General features: G+C 37.3%; 1 protein-coding gene across 3 annotated transcripts in view; it reads left to right on the top strand.

Moving 5' to 3' along the window:
- Positions 1-15,168, top strand: part of FGF12 (fibroblast growth factor 12) — a 581,066-nt gene that overhangs the window by 357,622 nt on the left and 208,276 nt on the right. For all 3 annotated transcript variants that reach the window (XM_032298541.1, XM_032298540.1, XM_032298539.1), the window contains one exon: positions 11,524-11,634. In XM_032298541.1, coding sequence (XP_032154432.1) covers positions 11,524-11,634 — 111 coding nt within the window. The remainder of the gene's footprint in view (positions 1-11,523; positions 11,635-15,168) is intronic.

Consider the following 15,168-nt stretch of genomic DNA (forward strand, 5'->3'; position numbering starts at 1 on the left):
ACCTGCTTTAAATTATTTCAATGGAAATTCAGAGATAATCCACATAAAGTGTCAGGTATTTCTTAAGTGCTTGGCATTTCCTAACTGTGCATCATACTCAGGAGAATTTGCCCATTGCTTCTGCAAACCAACCGTGGGTTTTCCTATCTACGTTAATTCTGTCTGAAATTTCAGTCTTCCATATAAGCATGGTTTCCTAGTCATATAGCACACTGTAATGTGTATTCCTAATTTCTTAGAACAGCCTTTAGAAGTAGATCTCAGTCATCTAAACAATTTCTTGAGAAGCAAAGTATGCCTATGCATGAAGAAATGAAATAGCTTTCTGGATACCATGCAGCTAGTTTGGGATAAGATCAGGAAACCTCTGGGAGGCAAAGAACTGAAAAATCCTGGTATACTAAAGAGCTCTGACTCCAGGGATTGGGAGATGTGCTGCTATGAGAATTTCCCCTCTCCCTGTGTTTCGTTTCTTCATCTGTAACATGAGCCTTGAATTAGATTGTCCTGAATGGCTTTTCTGGCTCTGAAATCTTAAGATTTTAGAATTATCTTCATGTTCGAAGTGTCTTGTGATCCGCCGTCGCCAGCAATCATTTTTAAGCTGCCTGGAAAGCCATGTTCATTCCAGGTCTGCTTCTCTGGATGGTCATTTAAGAAAGACCAAGGAGTTTTGACCCAGTGAGGTTGACCAGTATCAAACTCCCCTCCATGAACAGAGATTCTTAAAGGGCAAGAAGGTATTAGGCTTCATGAGACTGCCTGCATTAAGCTTTCTTCACCCACACCTTCATTAATATTCTACATTTAAATAGGGCTCCCTTAGGAAGGTAATGATTGACTGCGATTCGGATTTGGGATTTGGATTTACAACTGAAATGAGACTTTCATCCTTAAGGTGGCTGGAACATTAGCACACCAAGCACAGTCAGTCCTCTGACTGACAGCTGTTTGCATCTCCATTGCCAGTGCCTATCTAGGGCCCTTATTTTATTTTATTTTATTTTATTATTATATTTTTTTAAGACTGGGTTTCACCATGTTGGTCAGGCTGGTCTTGAACTGCCGACCTCAGGTGATCCGCCCACCTTGGCCTCCAAAGTGCTTGGATTACAGGTGTGAGCCACCATGCCCGGTCTAGGGCCCTTAATATATGGAATAGCTCCCTATTGGCTCCCATGACCACAGTGTTACCCATTTTAATTCCGCCTTCACTATTGTTCTTCAGTTTGACTTTCTAAAATACTACCCTCATAATTTTAGCCCCTGAATTAAAATCCTTCCAAGTTTTCTCATTGCTTAATGCATTGGCCTCTGAAGTATGTGGGGCCTGACAGCCTTTGGCATATGAAAAAAATACTATTACAACTTTTTTTTTTTTTTTTTTTTTTTTTAATACAAGTTCTCATCTGTCTCCCAGGCTGGAGTACAATGATGCAGCCATAGTTCACTGCAGCCTTGTGCTTCTGGGCTCAAGCAATCCTCCCACCTCAGCCCCCTGAGCAGCTAGGAGTGCAGGTATGCACTACCATGTCTGCCAATTAAAAATTTTGTTTGTGCTTATCAATGACCTCATTTAAAAATTCCTTTTTTGATTTATATTATACACATAATTTACAGAGTGGTGCATACACGCGACACAAATTATAAAGGTACTTATTTGGAGGCTGCAGATTTAAAATAATTTACTGATAGAGATGTATAATTAGAAAAGTTTGGAGCTGATTGATTTAAAGAATAAAGTAAAACTTGTTAATAGCTTTGCTTAAGGACCCTGAAGTGTCCTAGACCCTGTTTCTTTTCTGTTGTCACCTCTAGCCTCTGCATACACCCCTGTATTTCCTTCACCCTGGCCACACCCATCTACATACCTGGTCCCCGCACATGCTAAGTACATGCATCCGTCTGTACCCTTGCCTCTGCTGGTGATGTTCAAAGCAAAGTCCTCCTGCCTATTTTGGGCTAACTATACAATGATGCTTCATCTTCAAAGCCTTTTGTAACTGCTTCTTGTCCCAGAACCTGCCATCCCAGGTAAAATTAGCATCCCCATTCTGCGATTTCATGGCATTTTGTTTGTTCATTTATGACAGCACTTTTCATGTTCACTGCTATAATGATTAGTTGTGTATGTGTCTCCCTGATGAGGCCGTGGGTGCCTTCAAGGCAGGAATTGCATCTTACTCATCTTTGTACCCGGCACCTAGTGCATGTCGGAAGTCAATAAATGGTGCTGGAGTTATTTTAAATTTTCATGAGCATATTACAAAGAAGACTCTAGGAGAAAGGGGGCTAATGCTACAAGGAATAAAATTGGCTCAGTACAAAAACCTTGTCCCTGTTGGCGTTTCACATCTTAGCTCAGGTGTCCTGCCCTCTGTCTCCTGTCTTCTATAGCCCAGACTGCTTTGCTGAAGAGGAAACTCCAAAAATGCAGGGTTTTTTTCTTTGGATTTAGCTTTGAGACAGTATGAAGGTTAAGGATTGCCTGTCTCAAGGTCACTCGATTTCCGTTGAAGTGTGAGGCAACTCAGGGCTTTGGAGACTGGTTTTTTTTTTTTTTTTGGAGACTGTTTATGGGGGAGGCTGCTGTGCTTGTCAGACTGTGATCAGTGTTCACGACAAAATCGAAAGAAACGCACTGGAGGCCAGAGGCATTATATTAAACAGCTATAAACAGCTCTTTATACAAATGAAAAGCTCCTTTGAAAGTCACAGGTGACAAAGGAAAATGCCAAGTATAACTTATTACTTTCATTCCTTCAGCATACACACACTCCTTATCTACCCTGTGCCTGGCACTGTGTTAGGTGCTGGTATGGAGTTGATGAATAAGCTCTCTGCCCTGAGAAGTTCATAGTTCAGCCGCAGAGACAGAGGTGTAAGCAAGCCGCTCTAAAAGAGCACACAGCTCTCCTAACCGGTGCACAATGGAGCTCTGAAGAGGGAGTGATTAATTTTGCCTCAGGGTGTCAGGGAAGACCCTGTGGAAGAAAGCTGTGCTTAGAAGGCTCTGAAGGACTCCTGGGCAGAGGAGGAAGGCAGGGGTTGTGCATTTCAGGCAGAGGAAACAACAGAAGCAAGAGAAAGCAAGTAGAGAAAGTGCTGGCAGACTCTCCTTAAAGGGTCTGTTAGTAAAGATTTCAGGCTTTTCAGGGTTTAGGGTATCTGTTGCAACTACTCACCTTTGTTTTAGCATGAAAGCAGCCAGAGGCAATGCATGACTGAATGGGCATGGCCATGCTCTAATAAAACTTTATTAACAACAGTAGCAGCCACAGGGCTATAGTTGGTGGACTCTTGGCATAGAGGAAGGATCTTCAGAGAGCCTCTCATCTGTTGGTTCTTAATCTTGACAAGTATTAGGATTACTTTACACTTGCTGCTCCCTGCTCCTGAAATGCATTCCTATTAGATATCCTTAATGGTTTCCTTCCTCTCTTCCTTTAGGCTCCCGTGATGTTATCTTCTATTCGGTCTGTCCACCATAACACATCCATCCCTTGCATGCTCTTTTTTTATTGCTTTCATTTTTATCAGGGCACTTATATTAACCTTCTATTATATATTGTTTATGTGTTTATTTTCCGTCTCCCTACTAGAATGCACACTCTATGTTTATCCTCTATTGTATTCAGTGTTGAGCTGGAGCTGATGGTGCTCACCTCTTTTCAGCTTCACATCTATGTTCAGTGATGTCAGGTAGTAGTTTTACAGTTATACATGAAGTAGTTGCACCACAGAAGTCATCTCATAGAAGTCCAGTTTTGGGTTTTCTTTTCTGCTCTGTCTTTTTGGCAGGGGAGGGAGGTGGGGTAAAGCTGGTTTAGTAGCAGCACACAACTGATTATCCCCTGTGCTCAGAAGAATATCTGTCGCAAAGTCTGCTGCTTGCTTTTTTTTTTTTTTTTTTTGAGACGGAGTTTCGCTCTTGTTACCCAGGCTGGAGTGCAATGGTGCAATCTCGGCTCACCGCAACCTCCGCCTCCTGGGTTCAGGCAATTCTCCTGCCTCAGCCTCCTTAGTAGCTGGGATTACAGGCACATGCCACCATGCCCAGCTAATTTTTTGTATTTTTTTTTTAGTAGAGACGGGGTTTCACCATGTTGACCAGGATGGTCTCGATCTCTTGACCTCGTGATCCACCCGCCTCGGCCTCCCAAAGTGCTGGGATTACAGGCTTGAGCCACCGCGCCCGGCTGAGCCACCGCGCCTGGCGTCTGCTGCTTAATAAATATTCATTTTTTAAAAATAAAATGTGCCAGTAGTATCTGTTGATCAAGTAAATAGATATGCATTTAGTAACAGAATCACCTTGGGATGTTAGCATTTTGTGGAGAGGGTCTTGGCCCTCAGGTAGGTAACTGCTGATGGTGTCTGTCATCCTCATTTGTCCGAGGGGGAGATTGAAGATGAGGGATAGGACGGGACTTATTTTACTCCACAGAGCAGATTTCTGCCAGGCTTACAGTGACACATCTTCAGCCTTATTTTTTCATTTCTGGAAGGTGTTCCTCTAGGTCTGTTTGCTGCAGTCTGTTAAGTGAATGAGGAGCCTCAGGCCTGCTTCTCTTTTACTAAATAGCATATATTTTTAATGAATCCCCATAACTCAATATAGTTGCAATTTTTCAGTGTATTGAGAAGTCCAAATAAGTTCCATCCTTTTTCAAATGATTACTGTAGCTTATTTCTGTTTTGTCTGGGACTTTGATTTATGATATGTAAATATGCCCTAGTCTGTACCCTTTAGTTATGATTGGTCACAAATGTATTTGCTTATGAACATTGTTTAGCCCTAACAGTCTAATTTTGAAGTCTGCATCAGTGTAATGCCCCAGAACCACTTGTCAAGAATTACATTTAACAGCTTCTTCAATCTCAGTTCCTTTAAGTGGACAACATTAAATGTTAATACCAAAGGCCCATTTGTAAACCCAAAGAGACTGATTAAAAGAACCCATCAAACTACTCCACAATCCATGTTTACCATTTATAAAGAACAGTGCATTTTCCGATGGAAACAGAAAAGTGAAATTGTACTTAGTGGACCATCTGGCTTATCCCAAAGCTTTTCGGGACATCAGGGTTAGAAAGGACCTTTCATTCTCACTCAGATAGTCTCGGTGTTTGGAGACATCCGTGTCCTTTACAGCTGCTCAGATCTGTAGTTTTTCTGCTTCTTCTGGTTATGTCTGTGACGGAAAACTCACTCTTTCCTTAGGCAGCCTGTTCTCTCTTTGAATACAATTAACAGAAAGATCTTTTAAATCTGCATTCCTGTAACTTTCACCCATTGGCCTTAGGTCTATCTATGGAGAACAAATTGGTTGTTTACTTCTTGGGATTTTCAAGAATGTGGAGACAGCTCTCCAAATCCTCCCTTTTCTAGGCTGCACAGCCACTGTAAGTTCAGCCATTCTTCATGTGTCAGTCATACATTCCCTCTTTATTTGGCCCCCTTTCCTCTGGACATGTTCCAGTTTTGCCAGTATTCTTTTAAAAGAGACCAAACAGTGCTAGAGAGTGGCTGTCACAATAGACTCTTAAGCTAGACCCACCCCTTCGTTTTTAGCTCTGTAACCTTGGGTAAAAGCGATGCAGCTTCCTTGAATTTCAACAAAAATTGAAAAATGAGAAAAGAGTACCTCATATAGTCAGTTGTTGCATAATAAATAAAACCATAGTAAAATTATCAAAAGAGTGCCTGCCATGAAGGAGTTGGGTTCAAATATGGTCATTGTTGTTAAAAGTATTATTAATTCTCTAGATATGCCCTTCATTATATAACTTTCATCACTGTTACAATAGTTTTCATTTTAGATTGGAGTTTATATGTAGACAGTTTCTTTAAGGTTTGGATAGATGTCATTATGCTGGCCCTAGACAATTTTAGTATCAAAGGTTTTATATTTATATATATATTAATATGTAAATATAAATATATATTTTATATAAATATAAAACCTTCGATACTAAAATATGTATATTATATATATATTTCTTGCACAGTTTTCTATAACTGCTTCTCTTTATCAAGCCGTACTCTAATAATTGATGTACAACAAGATACTCTCCCCTCCTCCTTTTCTCTTCTCTTCTCCCTTCTTGCTCCCCAAACCCTCAGCATTAATATGGTAAGAATTATGTCTTGGCTGCTCTTTGGAAAGGAAAGGATGATGTCCATTCAGTATATAGGAACTGAGTTATTGTCTGAACTCATCCGTGTGTTAGTTGTGTGACCTTGGAAAAGACACTGTCTGTCTGAGCCAGAGTTTTGTTTTTTTTTTGTTTTTTACCTTTGAAGTTAATGAAGGAAAGTGTCTACCCTTTCCACGTCTAAATTCATACTATTTCCTGTAATTGAATATTCATCCTGAGATGTGTTGTCAGGGCCGCTTGGCTCTGTCTCTGTTCTGGGTTTCCATTGTGTACCTAGGAAATGCTCCATAGCACTAGATGGACTGTCAAGCCAGCAGGAATGTCTAGATAGCTCCCGCATGTGTCGGTTCTTCTGAGTGGCTCTGAATTCAAACCTTCTGCTGAAACTGCCATGTCATCCTGAAGGGAAGTGGTATTGAACTCGAGGACCTATCCTTTACCTTCTTTATCATTCAGCCTCTTTGAGGAAAACATTTCTTACTTGCTTTTTTGGCTGTACTTAGTATTTTTAATAAACCTATTATTTTAGAATGTTTTTAAATTTGTGGGGATGCGAAGATAGTACAGAGTTCCCATATACCCTATATCCAATTTCCCATAGTAACAGCTTACGTTAGTGTGAGACATTTGTCACAATTAAGAATCTATCATTACAGTATGTTTAACTAAAATCCATACTTTATTCAGCTTTCCTTCATTTTTTCTTTTTCAGCTCTAGGAGCTCATTCAGAATGCCCCATTACATATAGTTGTCATGTCTTTTTAGACTCCTTTTATTTATGACTTTTTCCTAGACACTCATTTTCTTCAGTGACATTGATAGGGTTTTCTTTAAAAAAATTAATTTTTAACTTTTATGGGTACATGGTGGGCGTATATATTTGTGGAGAACATGAGATATTTTGATACAGGCATATGATGCATAGTAATCACATCATGGCAAATAGATTATCTCTCACCTCAAGCATTTATCGCTTCTTTGTGTTATGAACAATCCATTTTGAGGAGTAATGGTCAAGTATTTTGTAGAATATTCTTTAATTGGCATTTGTCTATTTTTTTTTCATGATTAGACTGAGGTCATGGGTTTTTTTGAGAAAGATCACAGAGGTAAAGTGCTATGCTCATCACATAATCTCAAGAGTACATAATATCAGCATGTTTTATAATTGACGATATTAACCTTGATCACCTGACTGAGATAGTGCTTTGTTTGTTACGTTTCTCTACCATAATATTACTCACTCCTTCCCTTTCCATATTGTATTTTTTGGAAGGAAGCTCAAAGCACATTGTGCAAAGCCAATGGAAATTTATTTCTTATTCATTTCACTGTCCAAGGTAGCTATTTCAATGGCTGTCATCTTTTCTTTACCTGTTATTCAGGGACCCAGCATTCTTCCATTCTGTTGCTTCTGTAGCCCCTAGGGCTATGTTATCTTAATCTGGCCGGTGTTAAGGAAAAGAGAATGTGGAGGAGAATGTTTGCTTTTAAAAAACCTTGGCCTGAAAATGGCACACATCACTTCCACTTACATTCCATATGACACTCATTCATCTGCCAAACCTAACTGCAAGGGAGGCTAGGACATATGGTCTAGCTGGGTGCCCAGAAAAAAGAGGAAATGGATTTCACCGAAATGTTAGCAGTATTTGCCACACCACTTTAGAGCATAAAAGGGAACAAACCAACCCTTCCTCCCCACCATCTAATAATATAGCCATCATTTCATTAAAAAAAGAAAAATAGTAATGGAAGAGCATAATTTTAAAATCCAGGAGCCATATAAACTGAGAAAAAAAATAGCTTCATGGAAAACTTATTCCATTGACCCTATTTGTCTTAGTGTCACTGTTGTGCTATGAACATTTGTTGAGAACAGGCACTTACTTGTGTGTCTGCATTTGAGAACGCTTTTTCTCTATTCTGTCTTAATCAGACTCTGCATCATTCCTAGAGTTGCCATGTTTTGTGTGGAATGTCCTTCCTCTGGTTTCCTTGCCTATGACAATCCTACACTGGAATGGAATCCTACATATTCCAGCGTAGGATTGTCATAGGCAAGGAAATCAGAGGAAGGACATTCCACCCAATGAAGTGCCTCATCCCAACCTTCAGACAGAACTGGTCCCTTGCTCCTTGGTGCCATCACACCACTGTGCTTCACTTCCTCATTTATCAGCTCTCCCACACTAGTATTATATATAAATATGTTTTGTGAATCAGACTGGGTGCTCTCTGAGGACAGCAAATATTTTATTCACATCTTGGGTCCCCGAGCATAGTCTAACAAATAAATGTGTGTTAGTTGAATGTACCCAGGATGCTGGATGTGCTGAAAAGTGGTCTCACTTTGTACCTCCTTTCTTTAAAATAGAGCAAAACATGTTCTGGTTTTCCCCATTATAAAGGAGATCCTCACTTATGATAGCCAAGCCTTCATGGAGGAGGTGATGTTGAGCTGAACTTGGAAAGGTTGGTAGGACTTGATGGTAATAGATGTGTAAAATGCCAGTCAGGCTACACGGCTTTCTGTAACACATCTATGTTCAGGGTATTTTTTTTCAATAGATGGTCAAGTCTCCCTGAAACTCCTATAATGCAGGATGTTCATTTTCACATATCACAACATAATTAAAACACAGACTCTTGGGCCTGTTGTGGTACTACTCTCAGAGGTGGGTGCTCAGAGTCTGATGCTCATTATCCTGAGCATGAGTTACCAACCCGAATCCCCAGGGCTCCAACAGAGGGATGGCTCCACCAAGGCAAAAGAAGTGTTTAATTACAGGTACAGAAAGAGGAGCACGAAGGAAACAAACAGTCATTTACAGGCACTAATGACTAAGCTGTCATGCCTCTCATTACCAATAAAACCATGACTTCTTAAAGTGACTTTCAGGCTGATTAGAAGTAAAATATGACTTGTAAGACAGTTACCCTTTTGCTCTCTTCTATCATTTTCTATCCTCTACTTTTAGCCCACTGTTTACTTTAGTGGCTTTACAAGCTCAGTTAATATTTTACTAAAGCACAAGCTAGAGTAAACATATACTTTTCTCAGAATTCTTCTTTTACCTCCCTTATACCGCGTCCTTGATTTTCATAGTTGAAACATTAGACTTTGATTAGGATGTATATTTTATGGGTTTTCTAGTTCATACTCTCTCATCATTCATGTGAAATTTGCAATAATCATAGTTAGGGTAGGACTGTGTTTTATCTTACTATATAGATTTAAAAAAACTTGAAATTCAGATGTTAGATGAGTTGCTCAGGGCCATACAGCATTTGTGGTTCAAATCCATGGGTGATTCTACCACATCAGAAGCTACCTGTCAGCCAGGTAGCCAAAGGCAGAGGCACACAGAGAGTTGTTTGCAGTGACATTAGTTAGTCATGTATTTCCCTGACTTGTCCATAGTTGTGGGATTGGATGAGCCTATGGAGAGTATGCATTAAAGACAAATCCATTCTTCTATTTCTGCCACCACTCAAGGCAGAGGATTCTAATATGCTTAAAGTGAATAGAGACTCATATGAGGGAACAATCATTCAGTTTAACTTCCAGATTTTTATTGATGAGGATATTGAGACCCACAAATTTAAAAAAATTGAATTTATTGGCAGGGCACGAAGGTTCACACCTGTAATCCTAGCACTTTGGGAGGCCAAAGCGGGCAGAGCACGAGGTCAGGAGTTCGAGACCAGCCTGACCAACATGGTGAATCCCTTCTCTACTAAAAATACAAAAATTAGCTAGTTGTGGTGGCGTGCACCTGTAATCCCAGCTACTCAGGAGGCTGAAACAGGAGAATCGCTTGAACCAGGGAGGCGGTGGTTGCAGGGAGCCGAGATTGTGCTCCTGCATTCCAGCCTGGGCAACAGAGTGAGACTCTGTCTTAAAAAAAAATGAATTTTTTTTAACTCATAAGGACAGTACAAACCTATTAATTAGAATGCCTAATTTCCAGTTCAGTTCTTTTTTCATTAGCCTGCTCCCTCATTCCTGATTTTCTTGACGTCTCTTTTGCTTCTTAGGACTGCTTTGAAAAAGGTGTGTTAACAGAGGCATTTCCCCATATTCCCAAATAATGTGAATGTGATCAAGTCACATGTGCAAAAGTCCCAACTGTAGACACTTGTTAGAGCGTGTAGGCCAATTCCCAAAGAAATAATCACATTAAATGCTTAACTAGAATTCTTTAGACATAAACATCAATACATGTATTCAGTGTAACACACAGTGCCTACCGTATTGTTTGGCCAAAAAAAGACAGTCTTGGTAAACATTAGTTGAATAAATGGAGGGAAGATGAAGTTGACTAGCTTAAATTCAGCAATTGTCCTTCTGAGGATACCATGTTGCTACGTTAGCAATCATACGATTTCCATCTTTGCCTCAATTTTTATCACCGGAAGCAGCATTTACCTTTTTCTCCTCATTTTAATGAAATAATTAGAGCTATAAGTGCACTAGAATAATTCATTTTTGCTCAACAATAGAGACAAAAATGGTGATGCGGTGAAGACTAGATTGTTGCTGGCAGTCAGCACTGCAATGAGAAAGCTTTATATATTTATATTAGCTGATGCAGAAAAATTCAAATGTGCTATACAAAGGTTAGTTTGAAGGTATTTGTATTTAGAGAGTTTTTAAAAGTTGAACAATCCTGGCTGAAATACTTAGAGAAATATGTATGACTTGACTTTTTTTTTTTTTTTTCTTTTGTACTAGAGAAATGACCTTTGGAATACTGAGGCTCCTCTTTGGTGAAGTATTTAGTGAAGGTGAAATTTGCATTTTCACATATTTCCCAGTGACATCTCATGGCCACGGGAGTTTTGCTATTGCCTGTGGTTCTCATCCAAACTATTCTCTCTGGTTGAACTTGATTACAAATTCAAAACCCAGGAGCTTCTGATGGACAGCTGACATCCTACAGAAATAGAAATCTTATGGACCTGATTATGACTGCTAGAAACTTTAGTAATTACAGAGGCATTTTGGCCTAAACAATAATTCTGGAATGGGACTATAAACTTGGTGAAATCTTGTAGTCAGACACCAGATGCACAAGGGAGCAAAATAATTCACTTTTTAGCGTGTCTCTGTGTTTTCCTAATCATAATTAGCCTTTATTTATTTGCATTTAGTTTACTGCTAAAAGTGTTATGGCTTTACCTCTCGATGGAAAAAAGCATAGATAATGTTACTGAAATACTCAATTCCCAAACACGTAATTCAATATTGAAGCTATTGGCATTTATGTATTTACTTACAGGATTTTTTTTAACAATTTGTAAGTGTGCATTTTTATAAGCCAAATAAAAATTTGAATAATTATTTTGTTTTGCAGAACCCCAGCTGAAAGGGATCGTGACAAGGTTATTCAGCCAGCAGGGATATTTCCTGCAGATGCACCCAGATGGTACCATTGATGGGACCAAGGACGAAAACAGCGACTACAGTAAGAAACATTCGCTTCTTACAATCTGATTACAAATCAAATGTATGGCCCAGTGTATCTTATACTTAAAGCATTGCTAAGCTGCCTTACCAAACTATGCCTTTCAAAGTATTTAACTATGAATAAGCTAGTGTCTTTTTCTTTATCCTACTTGCAATGATTTCCTACAGCAAAGATACAGTTTATGAGAGAGGGTATGCACTTAAGAGAAGATAAGAGGCTTAAAGGTATTCCATTTGGTCAGTGGGCATGAATATACTCCCATCACAGTGTTTTTTGGCAAGATGATGATAAACACTCATAGGAACAATACAAGCATATCTTCCAACACAAGATGGTATTTAAATCCCAGAACCAAGTGATGAACAAGTTATAGTTCAATAATGAACAAGTTATATATTTCTTAGAACACAATTTCTGACAGACAAAAATTACCTGTTAAGGTAAACACTGAGCATATGCACATATATATAGGTATAAATAACATATATATGTTATTTTATGTTAAAGACAAAATTGCTGATTTTAAAAGAAAATTATATTTGAATATTGTGAATATATATAGTATATATAATAAATATATATGATATAAAAAGATAATGAACACTAATAGACCTGAAATGGAATTAAACAATTTTTGAGGGGAAATGAAAATGCTGAGCATTCAAAGATTAATAACACTATCTCTGGAAATAGTTTTTAAGTAATCTAACTGTAGAGTTGAGAAGTTCAAAAACTAAGTGCAATCCTCAAGGTATGACAAAATGAATTTGCAGTCTATAAAAATTTCAAATACAAGCTCCAGAAGCAAGAATGATAGTTCTCGTATTTTTCAAATTTTGCATAATCATATATGGATAACTGAAGGTAAATTTATGTCATTCTAAAATTATGTACAATGCCATATTATTTTTCTAACATTTGTCTGTCTTCACTGCTAGATCTTTAGCATTGAGCACACAATAAATGCTCACTGATATCTGTCCAAACAAGTTGTGATTCTGATGAATGTCATCTTGTGATCAGGCTAATAATCTACCAAACTGCATAAAGTAATTTAGGAAGCCAGATATTTTATGGTGAAATGTCTTTTAAATTGATATGAAATATTTGAAGAAAACTTCAAAATACCTAATGAATGAAAATGCTCTTGTCCTCCCTTTCTAAATTATTATCTGTTCAATTAATATTACACATATAAAATGTGATTTACAATAAAGAAAAGACCTTATTATAAAGAATTTCATTTCAGCTTTCTTGCTCTCGGTTTTTTTTTTTTTTTTTTTTTTTGCTAAGTTGTTGATTGGCCGATTTTGGTTTGAATTGTCAGTTTGTGTTTCTGTGAAAGCATTTTTTAAATGATTAAAGCTTTCAATTAAGTAGAGAAGAATCAGGATACTTTCTCTCCGTATATTCTCGCTTATTACATCTGTACATGAATGTAGATTTAGTGAGGCTACAAATATAGATGAAGTAGTCAGGGAACCACTTAGTTGTGTCACTTATCTGCATTAAGTCCAAGATATTACCAGTTCTCAGGGTTTTTTTTTTTTTTTCTATAAAATGAGATGGCTGGAGATGATGATGATATATCAACATCCCTGTCAGCACCGTCTATCTAACTTTTTAAAAAATTGAAAAATTATAAATTGATGAAGATAGAATCAATCAATCCCCAAGAAACCAATTAGCCATATTTATTCTACAAAATGCTACTTTAACCCAGCCAACTATTTTGCAAATGCATGACATTTATCATGGGGCAGAGAGACAGAAGGGTAGAAGTGCAAGTGTGGGGTCAAACTAGGACAAATCTTTACTTCACTCTTTCTAGGAAAATAATTGACAATGCTTGCTCTGCTGATGCTGGGTCAACTGCTAGTGTAAGTTTGCACCTAGGTATACATTTGTACCTTCCTCCATGCATATATATCTTAGCATAATGTCATTATGCATACCACACACAAACACACACATACACACACACACCAGAGAGCATACATTGTGTCAAATATGTACTTTAAAAAATTCTCCAAACTCATAAATGTAAACTAATATTTTATTAAGATAAACTACTGCATGTACTTTTTAATAAATTGTTTTTAAAATTAGGTGTACAAAATATAAAAATTAACACAAGTTTATCTGGATGCTTAGCACTAGCTTTAAAATTAATTAAAAATATCAATATATTTGAACCTCCTTGTTGTGATATCCCTGATGGAATATTGCTTTCCTTCGTTATCAGATATAATAACTCCCTGGAATTCTGTATATCTCATATACATGCAATTTAAGAAAAAAATTTAGTTCATAATATTGTTTTGCATATTTTAAAATATTTTATGTTAGAATATTATAAATATATTTTGTGTACTCTAATTCCCAATATTATGGTTGTGAGGTTTGTATTTGATAATATATTTGCTTTATTTCTTTCAATTTTTGTAAAATATTCCTCTGTATGAATGTAGACAGACATATTTATTCACTTTCCTTTTAGTGTATAATTATTGTTTCTATTTTAAGGTCACTACAAATAGTGCTGCTAACATCTATCTTATAAATGTTGAAGATGCCTTCCTTAACACTCCCTTAAAAATTACACTTCTCACCTTGGAACTCTCTATTTGCATACACCACTTTTTGAAATACATATTGTTGCTGTTTATTTATTTTTGATCTTCTATTCCAGAAGAATGGATGTTCCATGAGTGAAAAGATTTTGATTGATGCCTTATGCATCATTAGAACCTAGAATGAATGGTCTCCAATACATTGTTAGCACTCAATACAAAGTGAGTGAACGAATGACTAGATGAATGAATGTCTCTATCAATATGTACAAAAGTTTGTATAGGTCATTGGCTAAAATACTGTTAACCACATATTTTTTAACTTAAAAAAATCATTTAAGACTTCAGAAAAATTACGAAGTAATAAAAGTGAGTTCCACTTTTTACCCAGCTTCCCCTAATGGTACCATTTTATATAACAACATAATGATCAACATCAGGAAATTTACAGAGAGCTACAGCTTTTGTTAAAATTTGACCAGCTTTTCAACTAATGTGCTTTCTTCTGACCCTCTCCCCATATATTTTAATGAAGAATATCAAATAAAAACAAATAATTTTACACTTACTTTGTCAGAGTGGGGGTTAGAAGCAAAAATATCAGAGAAGGATTTAAATTCTACTCATGTCTTTTATAGAAAAATTATAAGCCTCTAAGTTGTTAAAATGTCTTTTCTTTCTCTACTTTGTGTGTGTAGGAGTAGAAGCAGTTGATTGTTTGAAAAAAGAATCTTGTTACTATGAACATCTGTCAGAAATGTGTTGTTTGGTTCACTAGACATCGTTAGGTCTAACCAACCTTACCATAGTATCTTGCACGGAATTGATAAAGACACCTGTTCTTTTGTTCATGAAGAAAAGACTAATTATATGTGATTGAGTACAAAACACAAATGGATTTGTCGGCAGTAACAGATAGTAATCTCTGCAAATGTAATGATAAAAAATGCAAAACTGT

This window comes from Sapajus apella, unplaced genomic scaffold, assembly GCF_009761245.1.
Source record: "Sapajus apella isolate SASKATOON/1434 unplaced genomic scaffold, GSC_monkey_1.0 scaffold38, whole genome shotgun sequence".
In the NCBI taxonomy this organism is placed as follows: Eukaryota; Metazoa; Chordata; class Mammalia; order Primates; family Cebidae; genus Sapajus; species Sapajus apella.